At 45.1% G+C, this 22,982-nt stretch overlaps 1 protein-coding gene across 4 annotated transcripts in view; it reads left to right on the top strand.

The window, feature by feature from the left end:
• The window catches only part of DIP2C (disco interacting protein 2 homolog C), a 476,875-nt gene that overhangs the window by 444,008 nt on the left and 9,885 nt on the right, over positions 1-22,982 (top strand). For all 4 annotated transcript variants that reach the window (XM_066585296.1, XM_066585294.1, XM_066585295.1 and 1 more), the window contains 3 exons: positions 9,570-9,631; positions 22,394-22,451; positions 22,598-22,672. In XM_066585296.1, coding sequence (XP_066441393.1) covers positions 9,570-9,631; positions 22,394-22,451; positions 22,598-22,672 — 195 coding nt within the window. The remainder of the gene's footprint in view (positions 1-9,569; positions 9,632-22,393; positions 22,452-22,597; positions 22,673-22,982) is intronic.

Genomic DNA, 22,982 nt, shown 5'->3' with positions numbered 1-22,982 from the left:
CCGCTCGAGACAAAAGGTTCGGGTGCCGGCGCGGGGGAGCGGTGAGTAGCGGCAGTCAGCAGGGGGAGATCTCCTCTCCGTTCCTCCCCGCAGCTCCCTGCCCGCAGCCGGCACCCGAACCTTTTGTCTCGAGCGGGCAGGTACTCGCTAAGGGCAATGCTCACGCGAGCAATTGCCCTTAGTGAGTATGCTCGCTCATCACTAATAAGCACCATAAACTAAATTATGGTGCTTATGGATTAGTTAATGTGGAGTCCGGGGAACCTCTTTTCATGATCCCCCATTCCCTCGTTTCCTTCCTACGGTGTTCCTTGGCAAAATCAGCATGCGCCCAGCAAGCTTAACTTTTTTCAGAAGGCTGTGCATGCACTTCCACTCACCCCTATGGGAGTGCATGCGCACAGCCTACTGAAAAGAGTCACGCTTGCTGTGTGCGCATTGACTTTGCTATGGGACAACGCAAGTATGTGGGATTGGTTGAGTATTAAAAAAAGGCTTCCTGGACACCGTATCACCTAAACTGTAGTTGATGATCAGTTCCTTTAAAGTGTCTTAAAGGGGTTTTCCCATCACAGACTTTTTATGGCATATCCATGGGATATGCAATAAAAGTCTGGACAGCTGCTGGTCCCACCTCTGGGACCCGCGCCTAGCTTGAGTTAGGGCTCCAACCAACTCAACCCTGAATGGGGATATCCAAGCACCCTGCGCTACAGTTGTTCCATAACTTCTATAGAAGTTAATGTGAGTTAAAAACAGCGTAGCACAAGGAGTTTCTCTGTTTCCTTAACTCCGGGCCTGCGGAAACAGCTCAGCTTACTGTGCTGTGCGGTTTGTGTAGCTCCCATCGACTTCTATGGGAGTTACAGAAAAAAGCATAGCTCAGCCGAACTTGACTGTTTCCATCATCCAGGCCACTTTATAATCAACAGTGTTCCCATCTCTGTCATGTTTTTTTTTTTTTGCTGAAATGGGAACACCTCTGTAAAGGGACACATTTGTTACACTTGTGCATAATGTACTTTTATATATTGGTGACGGGATATACCATATGTTTGTACTGATACTGTATGGCACTGCTTCCCAACTCCAGTCCTCAGCGCCCCCAGCAGGTCATGTTTTCAGGATATCCTATGGTAAGACCACCTGTGGCAATGTCTGAGTCACCGACAATAATTACATCACCTGGGGAAATCCTGAAAACATGACCTGTTGGGGGGGCCTTGAGGCCGTTTTGCATCTGCAGCTCCTCTGCTGCACTATGTCTCTTCATGGTTACACCCTACAAACCCGTGGACTCTGATCTCTCAGTCATGCTCTATTCCACTTGTCCCCTACTTATTGATAATCTACTAAATCAGGGGCGAAGCTAAAGTAGGCCTACTAAGTCATGTGCCCATATTAGCTGCTCTATTTAAAGGGGTTGTCTGGTTACTGGAAAACATGCCTTCTATAGGACTGACTGAAGTAAAATAACAAATTGAGCAGTACTTACCCTTCCACCGCCACTGGGATCCAGAGCAGGAGCCCTGCTGTGACAGCGTATATCACTGTAAGTCAGGTGACTGCTGCAACCAATCAGAGGCTGCAGTATCACGTTCCTGGCCTCTGATTGGCTGCAGCACTCATCTGACTTCTGGTAACATTAGCTGTCACAATGAATACCAGGACCATAGCAGGATTGCAGTGCTGGATCCCGGTGTTCAGAGGGGGAAGTACTGCTTAGTTTGTTGTTGTACTACAGTGAGTGCTATTGAAGGGATTGTTGTCCAGTAACAGGTTACACCTTAAAATACAGACATAGGGCCAACTAAATTAATCCATACCCCAGGTTAAGGAAGGCTTAGCCCTGGCTTTGACTAAATGTATATTAGATAGAAGTAATGGAAGGGACAATGACTGCGAGTTCAGACTACACAGGGTTTATTTGTAGTCTGTTACCTTGGAGATGCATAGCAGCAGCAGACACAAAACAGTAGAATATTATTAATTTACCCGATTTGTGAAATTGCTCTATCTTTATTTTAGATTCATTGGCACAAAAAAAGTGGACATTACTTCTCTTATGCACAGACTAGGGCATGAGTATCTTATCGGTGGGGTGCAATCACTAGGACCCTCACTAATCATGAGAACAAGGTGCCTTAGGGTCCTGCAGTGAATGGAGCAGGGATCATGCATGCTGACTGCTACTGCTCCATTCATTTCAATGGACTGACGGAGATGGCCGAGTACAAGAGGTTGGCTTTCTCTGGCAGTCCAATAGAATAATGGAATAGTGAGCATGTGTGATCAATGCAACCTTATTCTCATGATCGATGAGACTGCGAGTGGTCAGACCCCCACTGATAAGAGACTTAGCCACTATCCCCTTTAATTTATCTTGCCTAGTGCAAGCCTATGGTGTGCAAAGTTTGCTTCTAGGAAAATGCAGTTGAAATGTATACTTTGTATCGCGCTATACCTTAGTGACATCCGCTACATAGTTTCTTTCTAAGTTGCAAAATAGGCCATATTATCACAGACTACCCAATAGTGTTTGTTGCTTACAGCTGAACCATGTTAGTCCTGTGGACTGCTGAGTAGACAATAATGCAAAGAAAGTTATGCCAATTTGACAAATTGGCAATGAAAGCAATAATTGTCATATCCCTGAAAACATAAGGGTGTGCGCCCATGCCGCGTGTGGATAATCAGCGGTAGCTGCGTGCGTATACTGCATATCGCCACCTGGGCTTGCTGTCGTTTCAGTTGGCAGCCTGGCAGTGATCCGCTAACCACTCCATTCATTTCTGTGGGTCTGCTGGAGGTAGGATGAGTGTTTGTACTTGGCCATCTTCGGCAATCCCTTAGAGATGAATGAAGAGGCATTGTTAACACATGACCACAACCCAATTTTATGGGAACTAGAGCTAACCAATGAAACGGTGTTCCATGGTGCAGACAGCCTTGAAGGGCTTGTATCAAAATCGACTGTTATTACCTATCCACAGGTCATGGGGGTCTCACAACTAAGAGCACCATCAATCCAAAGAACATGGGTCTCGTGTCCCCTTCTTCTAGTGGCTGCACCAACCACAGTGCCGTGGAGATTGAATGGCGCGCGAGTCACGTATGCACAGTGCTGTTCCATTCATTTCATTGGGGCTAATGGAGATGGCCAAGTCAGAGCTCTCTACTATCTTTGGCGGTCTCACTGAAATGGATGGAGCGGCACCACACATGCACGACCGCCGCTCCATTCAATCTCCATGGCACTGTAGGTGGTGCAGCATCACCACTAATCCTGCTCTTCTGTCTCAGTTCCATTCATATGGGAAGACTCGGGAGACCAACCTGTGGATAGATGAGTTGTTTTGGTGAGACAACCCCTTTAAAGAATGCAAATGTTAAAATCTCTCACAATATGTTTATGGGGTGTGGAAGGATCCGATGATGCTGAAATCAAGGATTATTATTAATTGGAACAATAGGCAATTTTCTGAATGATCTTTGCAAGTATCGAGGTGTAACACGGAAATTGGGCTCAAATTTAGAGACTCTAAGAAAGAGATGTTACCATAAAATAGCTAATAAGCAATTCTCTGGGGATGGAAGAGGTCCTCGCAGGTCGGACTTAGTCATTTCACATTAATAAATTAGATTCGCGGAATTAAACTCCTCAACCTCCTGCAATTCTCTGGTCTGCACTGAATACGTCAGTCTTTAGATCTCAGAGCTTTGTGTTCCGTGTGTATCTGTATGGCTGGAGTTGCCTCCATTGTTAACTGATTACTTACCGTAGGGCTCATTCACATCTGCGTTGGAGATTTTAATCGGAGCCACTATTGCAGATTCCATGAAGTTACTGGAAAAATAGTGCTGCGTGCAGGGCTTGTATCCAGGAAAAGGCCAGGGGGTACTAGTGGATTGTAGACTAAACTGGAGCAACCAATGCCAGTCAGCTTCTGCAAAAGCTAATAAAGTCTTCGAGTGCATTACAAGAGCTATAGGGGCGAGGGCCGAGAACATTATCCTCCCATTATATAAGGCACTTGTCAGGCCCCACATGGAATACTGCGCACAGTTCTGGACACCGGTGCTCAGGAAAGATGTTGCAGAGCTTGAGGGGGTTCAAAGAAGGGCAACTAAATTAATACATGGAATGACGGGACTGGAATACCCAGAGAGGCACCAAAACTGGGATTATTTACTCTAGAAAAAAGACGGCTAAGGGGCGACCAAATAACTATGTATTAATACATGAGGGGATGATACAAGGATCTCTCCCATGATGTGTTTATACCCAGGACTGCGACGGTAACAAGAGGGCATCCACTACGATTAGAGGAAAGCAGGTTTCATCACCAACATAGAAATGGGTTCTTTACTGTAAGAGCAGTTAGACTGTGGAACTCTCTGCCTGAGGATGTGGTGATGGCAGAATCCATAGAGGAGTTTAAAAGGGGACTTGATGTCTTTCTAGAAGGGAAGGATATTACAGGATATAAATCTTAGGTTAATTGTTAATCCGGGTATATAGGCAGGTAGGAACTATTAGGGGTTGATCCAGGGATTAGTCTGATTGCCATTAGGGAGTCGGAAAGGAATTTTCCCCCCAAAAGGGCTAATTGGCTTCTGGCCTTGGGGTTTTTTGCCTTCCTCTGGATCAACACAGGAGGCTAGACAGGCTGGACTAGATGGACATTGTCTTCATTCGGCCTTACATACTATGTTACTATGTTGGGCACTATAATAGAAAGCTGGATGACCCCATTATAGGTGCAGTGAATGCCAGCCTTGTAGAGTTTTCTTATGCAACAGCATGGAGAGCATACCGAGATTTGTGTGATGGAGGATAAACATCCAGTGAAAGGGGTCCTGTGGATGAAAACAACTCACCAACAAAGCGGCCAGCAGAGGATGTCAAGAATCGTCCTAACCAACAGGCGTTGCATAGTCAAGAGCAGCCGAATACAACTATGGTGCTCCAAATAACGTGTCCAGATGTGCAACTCCTCGTTCCTTAGCATCAATGAGCTATAACAGCAGTTCCAGCTCCATTTTGTCTAAGAAAGGTGAGACCCCAGTGGGTAAAAGTGCGCACAAATTGTATCACGGAGCAGCGGAAAATCACCTGATCAAATGCATCCAGATTCCTATTCCACCGCGCTGATGGGAGGTTCAAAATTTGGCACGAGCATGAATTGACGACCCCTTCCTGTCAGGCTGGCGGATGTGAAGTAATAGTGTGAGGGACGTTTCACCTTGGAACCTCCAATACCTGTGGATGGACACCATGAGGAATCCCTGTAGTTCTGAAGTCCAGAGGAGGTCCAACACGCTACCGGATCAGGACCATTAATAAGGTGGCCCTTCAATGTATGTCCCAACAAGAGCCAGAGACCTCTGCTTGTACTAAAACTACTGTGTGACATTAGGCCAGTGTAACTCACTCTTCTTCCCTGACCATCACTTGGTCTACACTGTAGACTACAGCCTTTGTCCCTCAGTGCTGGGGCTCTCGGTTGTCATTGGGGTATCATTAGTGCTGATCACTTTAATTAGTTGAAGAACCACATTCGAATAGTACAGATGATGTTGATTAAGAATTCCCCTACCTGCTGACTTACATGGAGCAACTTGTTCGGGTATAAGCGCTTGACTAGCAGACGCCTGTTTAGGGTTCTGCTTACCGGTATTCATCTGTGGGTCTACTCGGGGATCTATCAGTACCGGCCTTCCATTATCACTGGAGTCAGGGGCCACTTGATGGCTGTAGTGAGCCTGCTCACACGTTCCCTGACACGGGCTTCACCGCACATAGGACACCGTTGTATGCTTGAACTTGTTTAAAGGGAACCTGTCATCTGCTTAGAGTACCATAAACTAACTTATGGTGCTGTTAGGCGAGGTGACCGGGAAGGAAGTCCTGTATTTTTTTATACTTGCCCGCTTTCTAGTTTCTACGGTGTCCATCTAAAAAAATGATGTGGCGGGGGCTCGAAAATCTGACTGTTTTCTGAGTCGTGTGTACACACAGACTTGTATAGGAGAGCGCACACACGGGACAATAAAGAGAGTCAGACTTTTTCCGATGCGCGGACTTCAGCGGTGGGAACCAAGAAGTTAACGAGTATAAAAAAATACATCATCCATCCCACTTTACCGCCTCTAACAGCACCATAACTTTGACCGGTTCCTTTTAATGCAGTAACTGGTTAACTTGTCAACGCAGCAGATGACAGTGGGTGCGGGTACATGGCACAGGTCATCTTTCTCTGCTAGGATCCGTCTAGGACGCAGTCCAGATTCGTCCAGGTTCCCCAAATGTCCACAGCTGAACAAACCGGCTAAGTAGGTCTTTTACGGTAGACCTGCCCTCTGGAGCGTTCTGGCCTTAGGCCTGTTGTGACACCATACTGTGCCCCTAGTGGAGGGCAGGAACTTCCCCTATACATACTTCCATGACCCTTGACTTCTCACAAGGGAGATCCACCATGTCACCCATTTCACAAACCTCTTAAAGGAACAGCATAAGATAAAGAAGTATAAAAGTATTAGCGCAGTCTATGGGCTTTCCAAGGACCGCCTATTACAAATCCATGTTACAGGGTTTGCTTCATCAGGATGACCCCAATTTAGATAAAATGTTTCATCCAGCCGGCTGTTGAAGGGGAAATGTAGTATTACATGGAGACCATTATACTGTGAAGACTCAGCAGCTGGATTGTATAGGGGGTTCTTACATCAATGGGCACTAATAGCACTAAGATACCAAAATCAACTAGATGTTACTTAATAAAGCGAATGAACCAAAGAACAAGCGGACAATTTGTATGAGAATACTGTATAACATACCTGCTGTCATAGGAGCAGAATCCTATCTGCAGCTTGTCAAAAACTTTGGAGCCATGGGTCTGAGAGCCAAGTGAGACCCTGAGACAATGACCGAGGGAGCATGGATGCCGAAGAAGTGCGACACATGACAATGTACACAGGAGAAGTGAACTTGCCAGTAACATGGCTGCAGCCATCATCCTAATAGCTGTTCATGGTTGTGTATGGTATGGCAGCTGAGACTGAGCTGCAATACCGCACACAACCTGTGGGCAGGGGTGGTACTCTTTTTGGAAGAAACCAGCCCTGTTTTTCTACTTCTGGAGAATCCATTTAAAGGGGTTATCAAGACTAAAATACCGAAGACCTACCTTCAAGATAGGTTATCAATATTATACTGGTGGAATCCACCTCCTGACACAACCAATCAGCTGTTTTGGTGTTTGATTTGAGTGTTGCTCTTCTTGACTGAGAACCAGTCACAGCTCTGTACATTACATAGTGGTGGTGCCTGGTATTGCATCTCAATCCCATTCATTTGAATAAGCTGCTCTTGGGTCATATGGCCATTAGACATGACGTTGCAGCCCTTGACTGAGCGCCATGGCCCCTTCAAGCACCCGATCAGCAGGCGTGCCAGAAATCTCCCCTCATTTGATATTGATTACTCATCGCTCATTCTAAGGATAGGGCATCAAAATTCTAGTCCCAGAAAACCACTTTAATCTCCATCCTTGGGACTTACTATTCTCTATGTCAGGCACATAACTCATTACCACAGAACCTTATTGCTTTTCCAAGTTCAGATTACAGTTCCCGGTGAGCGCGATTGATCCTGGGCAATTTCACTGGGTTAGATCAAAAGGCTTTCCCGTGAACATGAGTTTGGCTATTTATGAATATTGCCTGCACTTATGTTATAGTCATGCTTTAGCGGTCAAGTTAATTATTGCTTGCTTTCTACATTACTAGCTGCATTTTCCAAAAATCACAGGTTGTTTTTATCTGCCGCCCCCGTGGAGCGATATGGCGATTTTATTTTATTTCTTCGGTTTATGTCCCTCGGGTTCCGCTGCCCCACTCATAGCATGGCTAGATTGTCACATCTTACTGCAAAAAAAAAAAGAACAACATTTTTCCATATTTTATCATTTTAATTCCGCTTTATATTATCATGGTGCGGGTTATTTTTGACTCTGCTGCTATCTCTTCCCTTTACAATATAGCGTTGGCTTCATTACAACTAGGGGTCTACAAACTTGATGCGATTCAATGGAAGTTTAAAAGTTTTTGAGTTTTCCGCTTTCAAGTTATTCTGGCTATTTCTTAGTTATATAGATCAGTTGGCTGATGCCCAATATGGCTGCCAATACAGCCCCAAGATGTTACGGCACAGCTGTCCTTAAAGGGGTTCTCCTGCTCTGAGGATTGCTTGACCCCACTGGCATAACTATAGGAGATGCGGTTGCACCCGGGCCCCGGGTATATATATAGTGAGCCCAGTACTATGAATAAAGCGTTATAGTTGGGGGCCCTGTTACAGGCTTTGCATTGGGGCCCAGAAGCTTCAAGTCCCGCCTCTGATTGACCCATTTTCAGTATAGGTTATTAAGAGCAGAGAGGTGGGTTCCACTACCTGGGACGTTCGCCAGGATGCTTTGTTGGGGTACGGAGCTGTAAGTAAGCTGGTCGCTCCATACGCTTTGCAGTAGCATTGGACAGCTGTGGCTTGTAGGTAGGCGTAGCTGTGCATTATAGAGGTTGGGAATAAGGCACCAACTAGGATGAGCAGCGATGTGCGTGCAGCCGTGCTGCTAAAGGCTTATCCCCAACCTCTAACCTCAGCTTGACTGAAGAAGAGACTCTCTGCCTCGAAACGTGTTTTATTGATGGTTGAGTATTAAATACAGAAAAAATGTAATCCTTTCTCCTTGCCAAACGCATAATTCATGAAGGTTGTGCCACACACCAGTTTTAACATTTGTGTCTGTCATCACCCCTAGCTACTCTTAGTAAGGCATTCACCTCGCTGGCAGCACTTCCATCTAGTCATCATGGTTTAGTCTCTTGCCTCCTTGGCTCAACCGTAACCTCTTCAGGATTCCAGTATAGTTCCATATTACTGCACCTAGTTTCTTTGTTTCTTCTAATAGAAAACTGGCAGAGTTACAGAAGAATAGGGGAAAGACTTGAAGTGGTTATCCAGCTAAAAGAAATTTCCGTAAAAGTGATAAAAACACTACTCACCCATTCTTTGACCCGCCGGTCCGGTACCACAGTCCTCCACCAATCTCTGTTTACGAGTGGGCAGCAGCAATACTTTGTAATGCTGATGACTACTGCTGCAGTCAAGTGCCGTACTCCTGGCATCAAGGGGCCCCATTGCTGAGTGATAATGCCAGTAGCATGTCATGTGACCTCTGTGGCCATTGATTGGCTGCAGCAGTCTAATGATCAGGATGGCTGTAGTAAAACCAGTGCTGGATTGTCAGTGCGGAGAACTGGGGAGCACCGGTCGGTTCTTTTTTAGTTTTATCAAATTTGCAGCTACTTTTTTTGCACCTGGATAATCCCTTTAAATCCATGAAAGAACCGGAAGTATTTTCCCTTCTATACTCGCCACATAGGGATTATTATACCTAAGGATGTAGCTTGAGATGAGCACCCCGTCCTTTTACGTGATTATTGTCTTTTTGTAACTGTAGAATATTCAATGCACTTTAACTATTTGTTATCATTTACTGTTGCAGGGAACATCCGGACCGGATCCAACAACAGTGTATGTGGATATGAGAGCATTACGACATGACCGGTATGTGGGCTACTTGATTAAACACATCGGGGGGCATTCATAAACCCTTTATGGCAGTTTATGGTGTTAAACAGTCGCAAATTTTTGCTTAAGTGGGGACCGTACAAAAATGTGCAACTTGTTGAAAAAAAAAAAAAGTGGGACTTGTCAGGAAGGGGCGTGGCCAACAAATATATGTATAATTTACACCAGAAACTGGCGTCAAATAAACCAGAAATGTACGCCAGATTGAATCTGGCATAGATTTTTTTGCAGGCGCACAGGGGAGCTGAGCTGCATCTGATACATGAAGAGCCGAGCACTAGAGATGAGGGAACGTACTCGGTTCGGGTGTTTTTGCACTCGAGCACCGCTTTTTCCGAGTAATTGACTACTCGGACGAAAAGATTCGGGAGGGGCCGGGGGTGAGCGGGGGGTTGCAGAGGGGAGTGGGGGTGGGGGGTGGGGGAGAGAGTGCTTCCCCCTGTTCCCCACTGCTACCCCCCGCTCCACCACGCTGCCCCCTGAATCTTTTCGTCCGAGTAGTGAGTTACTCGGAAAAAGCGGTGCTAGAGTGCAAAAACACCCGAACCGAGTACGCTCGCTCATCTCTACTGAGCACCTATACATATATTAGGCACCTCATGCGTCGGGGAGATCATAAGACTGTCATTTAAAATGTTGGTCTTTAAAAATTCCCCCCATGCTCCTTAGGCCGGGGCGACACAACGATTTGTAACATGACTGCTCAGATTCTAGCCCATCGGCCACTCTTCTACTCCGCCGACTGAATACTACTAGATCCTATTGATGACCCAGGAGAGAAGCTGCACAAATACATTATTACTACACGTCCAATGAGGGTATTAAAAAATGTAAAACCTTATGAAGTGCCAAGAAGGCAGTGAAGTCCCTGTGATGGTTAAATGCTCGAAAGCATCAAAATGAAGGCACATGTTTTAAACAAAAATATGATTTATAGAAGGTCATTTTCTGCTGACTCATTCTGTGTAATACCGCCATATAGTGCTAAGATGACACTCCCGGTTACAGACCACATAATGCCACTAGTGTCCAAATAATACTTCCTTAAATACTACCATATATTTCCCCCTTAAAGGTGTTTTCCCATTCTGGCTTTTCACGATATGGGAAAACCCAGACGCGTTATTTCGACCACCTGAGCCGAGTGTGTAGCGCTGTTCTCATAGCTCTCGTTGAAGTAAACGGAAGCTACGGCACATCGCGCTACACTGTTTTGGTAATTCCGCTTGGCTCTTTCTGTAGGATTCGGCTGGGTGACCGGTAGCCATAACAGCGGTTTCCCATCTTGGCTATGAAAAGCCGAGATGGGAATACCCCTTTAATATACTGTTTGATTCCCAATTAATACCGCCATACACTGCTAATCATAACTGGGGGTATTGATTAGCTTCTGGCGCTCTGATATGGACGCTTCCTTTGTCCGGTGTTTTTTCCCACCACCCTCGCAGTGTTATAGGGACCATCGTAGACGTTCTCCTGGGCTCCATACATTTTTTGCTCCAGGCTCGGTCCCGAACGCCCCGTTTACTACAGCAATTTTATCTTATGCATAATTAAAGGCCGTAGTTTACGGGCGAGCTGAAGTTTTGGAATATAAATTGTTAAATATGTCACTATTTAGAGCAGATCTCCGCAGCCTGTAATGACATCCGTAATGGCTTCAGAGACCCATTTCACACCGACTGCTCTGAATACTGTGCAATGGATCTACCCTTGTGTCTCGTTATTTCCTTGTACTGTTGCAAATGCTTCTTTCCTCCTTGCTTTACTCCAGCACTAATCATTACCTGCCTTCTGCAGCAATACTTTCCATTCCGGGAACATTCGTGACCTGGGACCCTGATCTAGTTTGCAGTTTGTGGAGTATATCTTACAAAAAAAACTCCTCCTCTGCAGAAGGCAACAAGAAGGGATGAGCCAGAACCCCTCTATGATCTTCTGTATCAGTTCAGTCTTTAAGATGTAGCCGTTGTGAATATGTGGTGATGGATCAAAGTTCGGGCTGGGGTTGATCCCCATCCAGCAGAGGCAGCCAAGCTGGTGAAGGGGTCCGATTCATGTAGGAGAGCCAGGAGGCTTACCTCCGTTTGAGTCAGTGGCTGGACCATCACCGGGGTCAAGGTGGCCTTGTCCTTACACGATGGCATCAAATAAAGGAGACTCTCATGGCCGGGTTCAGGTTTCGGTTGGCCTTGCTGCTAATGGTAGTGGACCCAAGGCACGGCACCATATCGGAGCAGCCTTACGTGGGTAGTAAAGCTGGACATCGTCAATGCTCAAAACTGCTTTATTAACCCTTTCCAATCCACTGTCTGACTTCTGAAGACATTCTGATTGAAGGCTGTACACAGTTTCGATGTCGGTAGACGTCTGGCAGGGTATTCTTACTGTATATTACTGGCCGCTCTGTTGTCGGGGGGGGGGGGGGGCCTCTCCAGCATGTCCTATACCACAGTACTGGCTCTAACCAGCAGATGGCGCCATTGTATAATGGCAGGAAGAGAAAGCCCCCCCCCCAGGAAACCCTGAATCCAAAATTGGTTTGCAAAGGGTTAATAGTAACGGTCACTAGCAGGTGACTGACCGTCTCCGGTTCATTATGTTTCACGTAAAACGGGTTAGCAACACACTTTCCCATATACCGGGTAGTCACATAAGAGGAAAAAAACCTGACCAGTGGCGCTGCGCTCACTCGAGGCCACCAAGTGAAGGAAGCACGGAGAACGCAAAGACGCCGGAGGTGAGGAGAGCGCGGTATCTTCTGAAATCCACTGCGGATGCGGCGCAGCTGTTTTTGAGCCACAACCCCACCAATGGTGCTGATTTAGATGCCATTTATTTTGTGGAAATGCTGTGTATTTTGACGCAGTTTCTGCTATGTGTAAACCTACCCTAAATGTCCCCCAAAGTTGGAAGAGTTAGCCGTCTGTATGCACATTGGCAGCAGTTTGTCAAATACCCCGAAATTCAGATGTTACTCAGTTCTCAGTAGTTGTTACAGACTGTTCCTCTACAATGTAAGGCTCTTTGCAGTGTATGGAGACAGGCGTTGGGCGATACCCAAGAGGTGGCTGTCCTGATGGTTGGGCAGGAACGCACTTGCACAGTTTTTCCCATGTCCATAGAGCAATATTTCACAGCAGCTTGTTCTCCTATCCATGCTTGTAGGGCGACTAGGTTCTCTATGGCCTTTAACAAGTGACTCTCCACCATCGTCTTCACTTCAACCTCGTGCTGGCAGACCCTGCCTGAGACTTATACTGCAGCGTACATCTTACGGAGCTATTTGGTGCCGTATGTACCGAGACCTTCTTTCCTAGAAGCAACGCTGCGTCTTGTCTGACTTCATACGCTGAGTGACCGCTTTATTAGAGCCCACGGGCGTTTCAGAATTGCAGCTTCCCTGTATGCAAATTAGAGCCGTGACACCGGAGTGCAGCATAAAATTCTGTGACGAGTTTCCTGCGGCTTAGTTTCAGTGCGAGTCCACTTTAGTTGGGAAAATCCAGCGATCTGAGTGATTCCAATGAGGTTCGGTCATCGGTGCCAGACTAGTCAGGGCCGGGATGTCACTGCCAACCTTGTGGGGTTTTCTCATGTAACAGAGTAGAGAGTATACTGAGAATGGTGTGATTGAGGAAACATCCAGAGAAAGGGGATCATGTGGATGGAAACAACTCATCACTGAAGGGGTCAGAGGAGGGTGTCAAGAATCGGTTTGACCTACCGGTACTATACAGTGAGGAGCAGTCAAATACAGCGCTGGTGCTCCAACTAATGTGTCTGAGCACACAGTTCGCCATTCCTTACAATGGATGGACTATAATCGTAGACAATGAGTTTCAACACCATTGTGCCTAAGGGAAACAGAAATATGAGACTCCAGCGGGCAAAAGAGCAGAAAAACTGGATCTGTGAGAGGTGGAAAATATCTACCTTATCAAATTAATCCAGGTTTCTGATGCACCGTGCTGATAATAGGTCAGAATTTGGCACAAGCAGCATGAATCGATGACCCTTTCCTGTCAGGCCGGTGGAGGTGGAATAATGGTGTGGGGAAGGCTTTATTGGCGTATACCGGGTCCTCTGACACTTGTGGATGGACACCACGATGAATTGCTACACAGGCCAAAGGAGGTCCACTGCACTATTCATTGGGCATCTCCAATAAAGTGGCTATTCCGTTTTTCTATTCTGTATATTGCAAAAATGTGATATTGTAGCTACAGCAAATTCCGTAACTTCCAATGAGATTGGATAGAGGGACAGATATATGCAGGGCAGCAACAGATTTTGTGATATCCCCTTTTCAGTGCCAGTCCCCTCCATAGTCTGCTTCCCCGCTGTTTGGCTTGCTGAGTCCCATGCTGCCACCTTGTGGCTGCACTAATAGTGTTTCTGAGAAGAAATAGCAGTCAGGTCCTGAGGACTTTGAGGGACATGATAGAAAGAAACATTGCAGGAGGGTGTGTGCCTGGGGGGGAAGGACGGGGGGGTACCTTTTGATTGGTGGAAGTATCACCATTCACCACTGATCCCCCCCACTGATCCCAAGTACTGGGGCCCCTCCATGAAAACACCTGAACTTGGCTACCTCTAGCAGTCCCCTTGAAATGAATGGAGCAGCAGTGCACATACTCCATTCAGGCAGGAACCTTTGGGACCCCCATTCTGAGGATCAATGGGGATTCCAGTGGTCAGACCCCCACACCGATCTGAAACCTATCCTCTTATCATTTAGATAAGGGATAATTTTAAATCCTGGCTGAACCTCTTCAATCCCTCTACTTCCATCAGGAAGCTGTTAAAGAAGTTGTAATCTATTGATGGCGTATCATCAGGATAAGTCATCTATAGTAGATCAGCGGGAGACCATCACCTGGCACTCCTGCCAATCAACTGTTCATCCTCCTGCACTGGTCTGACTCTAGCAGGAAGCAGACGGCTCCATTCTCACCGCAGTGGCCCAGCTTGGTATTGCAGGCAAAGTTTTTGGCCACTGCAAACAGAACAGAGCTGCTGCTGAAATTGGCGCAATGCAGGAGTGCAACAGCCCAGAGAACAGCTAATGGAAGGGGGTCCCAGGTCACTGCCGATCTACTACTGATGGTCTATACTCAGGATAGACCAACGGTAGTTTAGAACTGGATAACCCCTTTTACGTTGCAAACTTTACTTATACACAGTTTTATATATAAGTATATATAATATACTTGAATATTTGAAACTTACAGCTCAGCTTTCATATCGCGTCTGAGTGCACGGAGAGCATGTTATGTACTATTAACCCTTTCCAATCCACTGTCTGACGTCTGAAGACATGATTTAAGGCTGTACAGCTCCGATGTTGGAAGACATCTGTCAGGGTTCTCTTACTGTATATTGCCAGCCTCTCTGCTGTCGGAGCCTATCCAACGTGTCACATCATGCAGTACTGGCTTTAGCCAGCAGATAGCGCTGTTGTATAATGGCAGAAAAAGAGTAAGCCCCCTAGGAAAAGCAGGATGCAAATTGGATTGAAAAGGGTTAATCTACTGCTGCAGTACAGGGCTTTGTGTACAAGCACCGCTCTCCATATGGGGCATGGCACATGGCTCTGGATGTCAATATAAGAAACTGATAAATCACAGAATCTGAATGTTTAACTATAATCCATTGTATGGAAGCTTTAATCCATAAACCGTTGCAGCCGCGCGCTACTTCTTGTGTACGGATCACTTTGGGCTCCTTTCAGCTCTTACCAGGGATTGGGAATACAGAAGGCACTGCTAAAGAACACACTTAGGTGGCCAACGGTTCGCTCCTGTAAATCCCCACTTTGGTCCTTTAAGCTTCTCCGCGGGTTTCTTTTTACCAAATCCATTGTGATTGTAAACGGGTAAAAGCGGTTTAGTGTACATCTACAGTTCACATCATAGATACCTGGATGCTGCACTTAATATCATGCAGAGCATGGACATACTGATCCCATTACAGCGCGGGCGTCCGGCATGTGTAATTATAGATACCCAACATGGGCAGTGCTGAAAGACGCTAACCCCTTTACCCACGACTGCTCTACAGCTGCCAAGAACATTCTTTGCACATTTCACATCTAGTCTTGCTATTTTTTTTGCTTCTGGAAGCACATTATAAATACAGGACGGCTGCCATGTACAATCCTGTCCTTCCAATAGAGGATACGTTTTCTTGGCCCCGCAGCGGCCGCGGTGGATCACAATTAGAATGTGGGATGAGGGCTGTTGAACGTAAGGTATTAGAAACATGTGTTTGCTATTTCTTACTGACGATGTGGTTTTCTCCACCGCCCCTTTCCATAAGTTGTTGTTATATCACAGGAATCTAAACTTCCTTTAAACTCTTAAACCTAGCTGCAAGAAGGCCGATTATAAACCACTAGCAATAAACCCAAAACGCAATACCTCCTGCATGTGCGGATGTGTCGAAAATACCGTCCCTCATAGGTAAACTCCTCTCTGGATCATACGTGGTATAGCTTCATGAAGAGTAAGCAGTGGTGGCATTGAATGTAGGCCACCGTTTGTGGTTGGGGATCGGCCACTTATGACTGCTGCCGATCCCTTGACCATCTCTGTTGACTGGAGGAGAGGCAAATCCCTAACCTCAAACGGCAGAGTGATACACTCGATGCCGCCGCTATCGGCTGCGTTGTCTTCGTGAAGCCGACTATACAAACAATAGGAGAAGTAAGGTTCCAGTCCGAGGAGAATTGTTTAGTTTGAAACGTGTAGGAGGTCTGCGATCATCTGATTTGCTAGCTGGTTTTATCATGATTAATAAAGTTGTTGAGTTTTACTCCTCAGACTGGATCGTTACTTCTTCTATTACCACTAGCAATTAAATCCATTGTGCAAAAAAAACAGTATTTAGAGAACTATTGTCTGTCATTTTTTCAGAGATGTGGAAATATCTGCAGAATGATATCCTTCTAGGGTCGGAGCCGTGGGCCCCTTTGTGTGTGTTGCTTTGCAGTTTGTATATTTTTTACAATTGTTATTTTTTATTGTTTTGCCGTTTTCAGGTTTTTATTATTTCTTAGGCAAGTAATTGTATATAGTTGATGCTATCAGTCATCAAGGTTGGAAGATTTCTTTGGACATACAATGGGGGGAATTTATCATCAGGAGAATTTTTGACACCGGTTTTCTGGCAACTTTTTCCCCTACTCCAGTTTAAAATGTGGCAAATTTATCAAATGTCACACAATGTTGATAAATTTGTTGCATCTTTAAATATGTCTAGAGATGTGGAGTCCCTTTGTACAGCACCCAGCTACTGGAGTGAGATTTTTGACAAATTTTGGGACCTTTTTAAAAAGTTTAAATTCTTAAAACGGTTTAAAAACCGCACTCCACTGAAATTCCTGTCTATACCCACCAGCTCAGAGGTAGAGAAGAGATCCTGCTTCCCTATATATACAGTGTAAGGAGACATCATAGCGGCAGTCTACACCCACCAGCTCAGAGATAGAGAATAGATCCTGCTCTCCTATGTGTGCAGTGTATGGAGACATCATAGCAGCAGTCTACACCCACCAGCTCAGAGAAAGAAAAGAGATCCTGCTCTCCTATGTGTGCAGTGTATGGAGACATCATAGCAGCCGTCTACACTCACCAGCTCAGAGATAGAGAAGAGGAGATCCTGCTCTCCTATGTGTGCAGTGTATGGAGACATCATAGCAGCAGTCTACACCCACCAGCTCAGAGAAAGAAAAGAGATCCTGCTCTCCTATGTGTGCAGTGTATGGAGACATCATAGCAGCCGTCTACACTCACCAGCTCAGAGATAGAGAAGAGGAGATCCTGCTCTCCTATGTGTGCAGTGTATGGGGACATCATAGCAGCAGTTTACACCCACCAGCTCAGAGATAGAGAAGAGATCCTGCTCTCCTATATGTGCAGTGTATGGAGACATCATAGCAGCAGTCTACACCCACCAGCTCAGAGAGAAGAGGAGATCCTGCTCTCCTATATGTGCAGTGTATGGAGACATCATAGCAGCAGTCTACACCCACCAGCTCAGAGATAGAGAAGAGATCCTGTTCTCCTATGTGTGCAGTGTATGGGGACAACATAGCAGCAGTCTACACCCACCATAGAAACAAAGAAGAGAGCACAAGCTCTCCTCTGTGTGTAGTATATTAGAGGCACCATTACAGCAGTCTACACCCACCAGCTCAGGGAAGACAGAGTCAGAGAGAGCGTGCAGAGAGGGAAAACTGGTGCTAAATGCAGGATACAAGTCATATAACGGCCACATATAATGTTAATCCTCATGTACAAATTAACTGGAAATAATGGCCTATAGGCACAACCCTTATAACAGAAGGCTCATTGAAACAAGGAAACCTGATTTCTGTTTGTTGATTAACAAACTGTACCCTGTAGCATTTCGGGGACCAGACCCTTCACCAGAGATGGCTAGAGCACCATAAATAATAATAATATACAGAAAGACGTGTATATTCAGAGAATAAAAAAGACAGAAAATAAAGAGGGGTAAAAATAAATAAATAAGGAAGGACAAAATTACAAAGTAAAATTGAAAGACTGATTAAGAAGTCCAATAAAAAGGATATTTGATATAAGTAAATAGATAAATGAATAAGTAATACGTCTCAAGACTAGAGATGAGCGAACGTACTCGGTAAGGGCGATTTCGCAATCGAGCACCATGATTTTCGAGTACTTCACTACTCGGGTGAAAAGTACTCGGGTGCGCTGTGGGTGAGCGGGCTGTTGCAGAGGGGAGTGCTAAGCAGCAGCACATGTGAATAAGATTTGGATATTCTAATAGATCATAGACTGAACATGAGTCAACAATGTGATGCAGCAGCCAAAAAGGCAAATACAATTCTGGGATGTATTAAGAGAAGCATAGAGTCTAGACCACGTGAGGTCATTATCCCCTCTACTCTTCCTTAGTCAGACCTCATCTGGAATACTGTGTCCAGTTCTGGGCACACCACTTTAAAAAAGATATAGACAAACTGGAACAAGTTCAGAGAAAAGTTACCAAGATGGTGAGCGGTCTGCAAATTATGTCCTATGAGGAACGGTTAAAGGATCTGGGAATGTTTAGCTTGCAGAAGAGAAGGCTGAGAGGAGACCTAATAGCTGTCTACAAATATCTGAAGAGCTGTCACAGTGCAGAGGGATCAGCCCTATTTTCATCTGCACAAGGAAAGACTAGAAGCAATGGGATGAAACCGAAAGGGAGGAGACACAGATTAGATATTAGACAGTGAGGGTGATCAATGAGTGGAACAGGTTACCACGGGAGGTGGTGAGTTCTCCCCTCAATGGAAGTGTTCAAACAAAGGCTGGACAAATATCTGTCTGGGATGATTTAGTGAATCCTGCATTAGGCAGGGGATTGAACCTGATGACCCTGGAGGTCCCTTCCAACTCTACCAGTCTATGAGTTCATCCGCTTATCTGACCTCCAGTAAGCCATACCTCTGTCTCATGAGGTTTTCTCTGCCACATACTTTGGTACTTCACCTCCTCTACACACATCAGCATTCCATTGCCCCTCTGGCTCTGTCCATTGGCATTCTATTGCCCCTCTGGCTCTGTCCATTGGCATTCCATCGCCCCTCTGGCGCTGATTATGCAAATTACATAAGTTTCCAGTGATTCCTGCATTTGGTGGCTAATCCTCTCCATTAATGTGTACTATATCTATACAAGCGTCCTCCAATCATTTGTATTATCCCTGCATGATCCGGAAACGTATTCACAGTCACCACACGGTGTTTTCATGAGTACCGATACTACAGTAGTGCTGCGTTCAGGAGTGACGTCTGGGATGTGCGCTCGTTTATAGATTTACTCTTTATGAGATCTAGCTATTGTAGTTCCTTTAACATGTCGGTAATTGGATAAATGCCTCTACACATAAACCAATCTGCTTTTACCTACAGATGAAATATTTACCGGCAATATATATATTTTTTTAATGGTTTTTATACTTTATCTCATTTATTCTCATTCGTTTTTCATTTGATTTGTCCTCATTGCTACTAATTGTAATTTAGCATTTCAGCTTTCTGTAACCTTTTTACTCTTTAAAGAGGCTTATTGCTATTAATTTGTTATCAGCATCTCAGCTTTTAGTGACTCGGTCCTTTTTATGCATTCCTTATCCTTGCCTAATTGCTGCCAAGGTGTTTTTTTTAATTCATTCACGAGGTGTGTGTGTGTGTGTGTGTGTGTGTGTGTTATATATATATATAGAGAGAGATAGTGTAAACACTACTATTTGTCTGAGGATTGTTTTTTTAATTAGTCTTTCAGTTTTACTTTATAAGGAAGGACGTTTTTTCTTTGACTTTTTATGTTCTTTTTTATTTTCTGAATATACATTTCTATAAATTATTATTACTTTTAGTGCTCCAGCCATTTCTGAGGAAGGGTCTGCGTCCCCGAAACGCATCACAAGGGCTGTTTGTAAATCAATAAAGAGAAATTGGGTTAATTCTAGAGATGAGCGAACGTACTCTGATAAGCACTACTCGTCCGAGTAATGTGCCTTATCCGAGTACCGCTGTACTCGTGCTGAAAGATTCGGGGCGCTCCGCTGCTGACAGGTGAGTCGCAGCGGGGAGCGGGGCAGAGCGGGCGGGAGAGATGGAGAGAAAGATCTCCCCTCCGTTCCTCCCGGCTCTCCCCTGCAGCTCCCCGCTCCGCAGCGCGTCCCGAATCTTTCAGGACGAGTACAGCGATACTCAGATAAGGCACATTACTCGGACGAGTAGTGCTTATCCGAGTACGTTCGCTCATCTCTAGTTAATTCCCTTGTTTTAATGAGCCTTCTGTTCTAAGGGTATCGCTCACGGCCCATTCTTTTCAGTTCCCTGCTATTTGTACTTTCACGCCCGGTTACACACGGTGACTGTATCTGGGCTGGCAGCACCTTTCTAAGCTCTCTTTAATAAAAACCTTTTAGGGCTGTTTCACACGAGTATGTTGGTATGGTGTGTTTAGCATGCAGATTTTGCGCACGTAAAATGGTGTACCGATATCCCGTAGGCGGCCGTGTTGCTGCTCGCACAAATTGTGGGAAAAATGTACGGAAGAAAAATCTCTTCCATCTTTGAATGTATTCCGTGTGCATACATGCTAAGAGAGTACGTGGCGATGAGTGTACTTGCTGCATGCCTAAGCCCATCCTTACTCTCCGCCATTTGGACAAGTAGAAGTTGCTCCACCCATTCCCCCCCTCTTTTCGATTCCTCATGTACTCACACATCGGTTTATCTGATATAGTAACATGAAAGTGCGGGCACACGTTAAGTAAACTTGTATATGAAGTAATATTTTAATGTGATGGTTGAATGTGGCTAATATGTACATGAATCGGTGTCATCTGTACATGCAAATTTCTGGATTATGAGGCATATTTTTCTGATGCTGATTTTGCAGTGTGAATATGCCCTAAAGGCCCATTTACACGCAACAGCTATTGCTCAAAATTAGTTCAAACGACAACAAATGAGCGATAACTGTTACATGTAAAGCAGGCTTTGTGCACTTTTCGTCTAAATGATGATTTTAAGGTGAGCTTAAAATCCATCGTTCAGCCGCAGAGATAAAGTATCTCTCAATAGACTGCATGCTGTGTTCTCTGGAAGAGTCGGGAGATTACATTGTATTCTGCCGGCAGCCCTGACGAGAATAATGCAGGGGTGTGCAGAGCCCAGTCCACATGCTGGGCTCTGCAAACAGCTCCTGGAGGCCTTTTTACATGCAAATAAAGATGATAAAGTGTTAATGAACATTAGTGGCCATTAACACTTTATGCAAAATAATCTCTAAAACTTTCACTCGTTTAAACATTATATTTGCGTGTAAATGGGCCTTAAGACAGTATGCAGTACACTTCTAAGTATCCCCAATAATGGTGACTGCAGACAAGCAGAACTTTATTGCTTTGTCTGTATATTGGATCTGAAGCTCCAGATCAGAGAACTAAAATTCCAACCGCTATAAAGATATATTATCCGCACAGAATACTGGACCTCAAAATGTGAAAAGTTGAACGCAAAAGCTCTCTCTTAAAGGTGTAGTCTAGGGCAGTGTTCCCCAACTCCAGTCCTCAGGGACCGCCAACAGGTCATGTTTTCAGTATTTCCTCAGTGTTGCTCAGGTGATGTAATTATTGTCGGTGCTTCAAACGTTGAACAGGTGTTCTTACTATAGGATATCCTGAAAACATGACCTGTTGGTGGTCCCTGAGGACTGGAGTTGGGGACCCCTGGTCTAGGGAGTGAGCCAAAAGGCCATTGTCTGCCACTACCTAGAGCAGTGTTCCCCAACTCCAGTCCTCAAGGACCGCCAACAGGTCATGTTTTCAGGATCTCCTCAGTATTGCACAGGTGATGTAATTATTGTAGATGCCTCAGACATTGCCACAGGTGTTCTTACTATAGGAGATCCTGAAAACATGACCTGTTGGTGGTCCCTGAGGACCTCTGACCTAGAGGGTAATTAGGACAGATTGATGAGACCTGATAGGAAGGGGGCAGGGATTGGATGGAGTAGCAGGTACAAGGCGGAACCTAACACCATACTTCATGTTCCTGTCAAACTGATAGGATTGGTTAGAGTGGGGTTATGCGCCACCCCTTCTTGCAGTTCTCCCCTGCCTAGTTACACGTTATTGGGCACAACCAATCCTAGTTACACCCTATTCTTCACACCTTTTGTGTTTCAGAGTCCGTTTGGTAGAAAGAGGATCTCCGCACAGTTTGCCCCTCATGGAATCAGGAAAAGTAAGTGGATCACAATCTTCCTCATCGTAATGTCTTAGAGTTTAGAGTTGTCATCCGTACTGATGAAAATAAGTATTTAGTCGTCTTTAATCTGATAGATTTCTCTGACTTCATCTTTATTACTCTCTGCTCTCGTCTTATAACAGATCCTTCCAGGTGTTCGAATAATAATTGCAAATCCAGAAACAAAGGGACCGCTTGGAGACTCTCATCTTGGCGAGGTGAGTCACCCTGTCCATCCCTCCAATAAATAATGCACTTACCGGTATCTGGGTCTTAATGTGATAGAAAAGCTTTGTTTAATCTAAGGGCTCGGTCATGCTGCCGCTAATTAGTTCCATTGTTTGGCTGCATCCTGGGAGCTGAATAAGTGTAAATCAGGAAGTACCAGAAAAAAGTAGTTCATACTAACTAAAACTTCACTGGTGGTGTAAGAAAGTTGGAGGGGTTGATGTCGAAAACTCTGGTTATTTCAGTGCAGTAATATTAATAATGAGCAGGATTAATTACAGGATGATCATTCATCTGAAT

Source organism: Eleutherodactylus coqui, chromosome 12 (assembly GCF_035609145.1).
Source record: "Eleutherodactylus coqui strain aEleCoq1 chromosome 12, aEleCoq1.hap1, whole genome shotgun sequence".
NCBI classification, from domain to species: Eukaryota; Metazoa; Chordata; class Amphibia; order Anura; family Eleutherodactylidae; genus Eleutherodactylus; species Eleutherodactylus coqui.
This window is presented reverse-complemented; position numbering and strand designations above follow the sequence as displayed.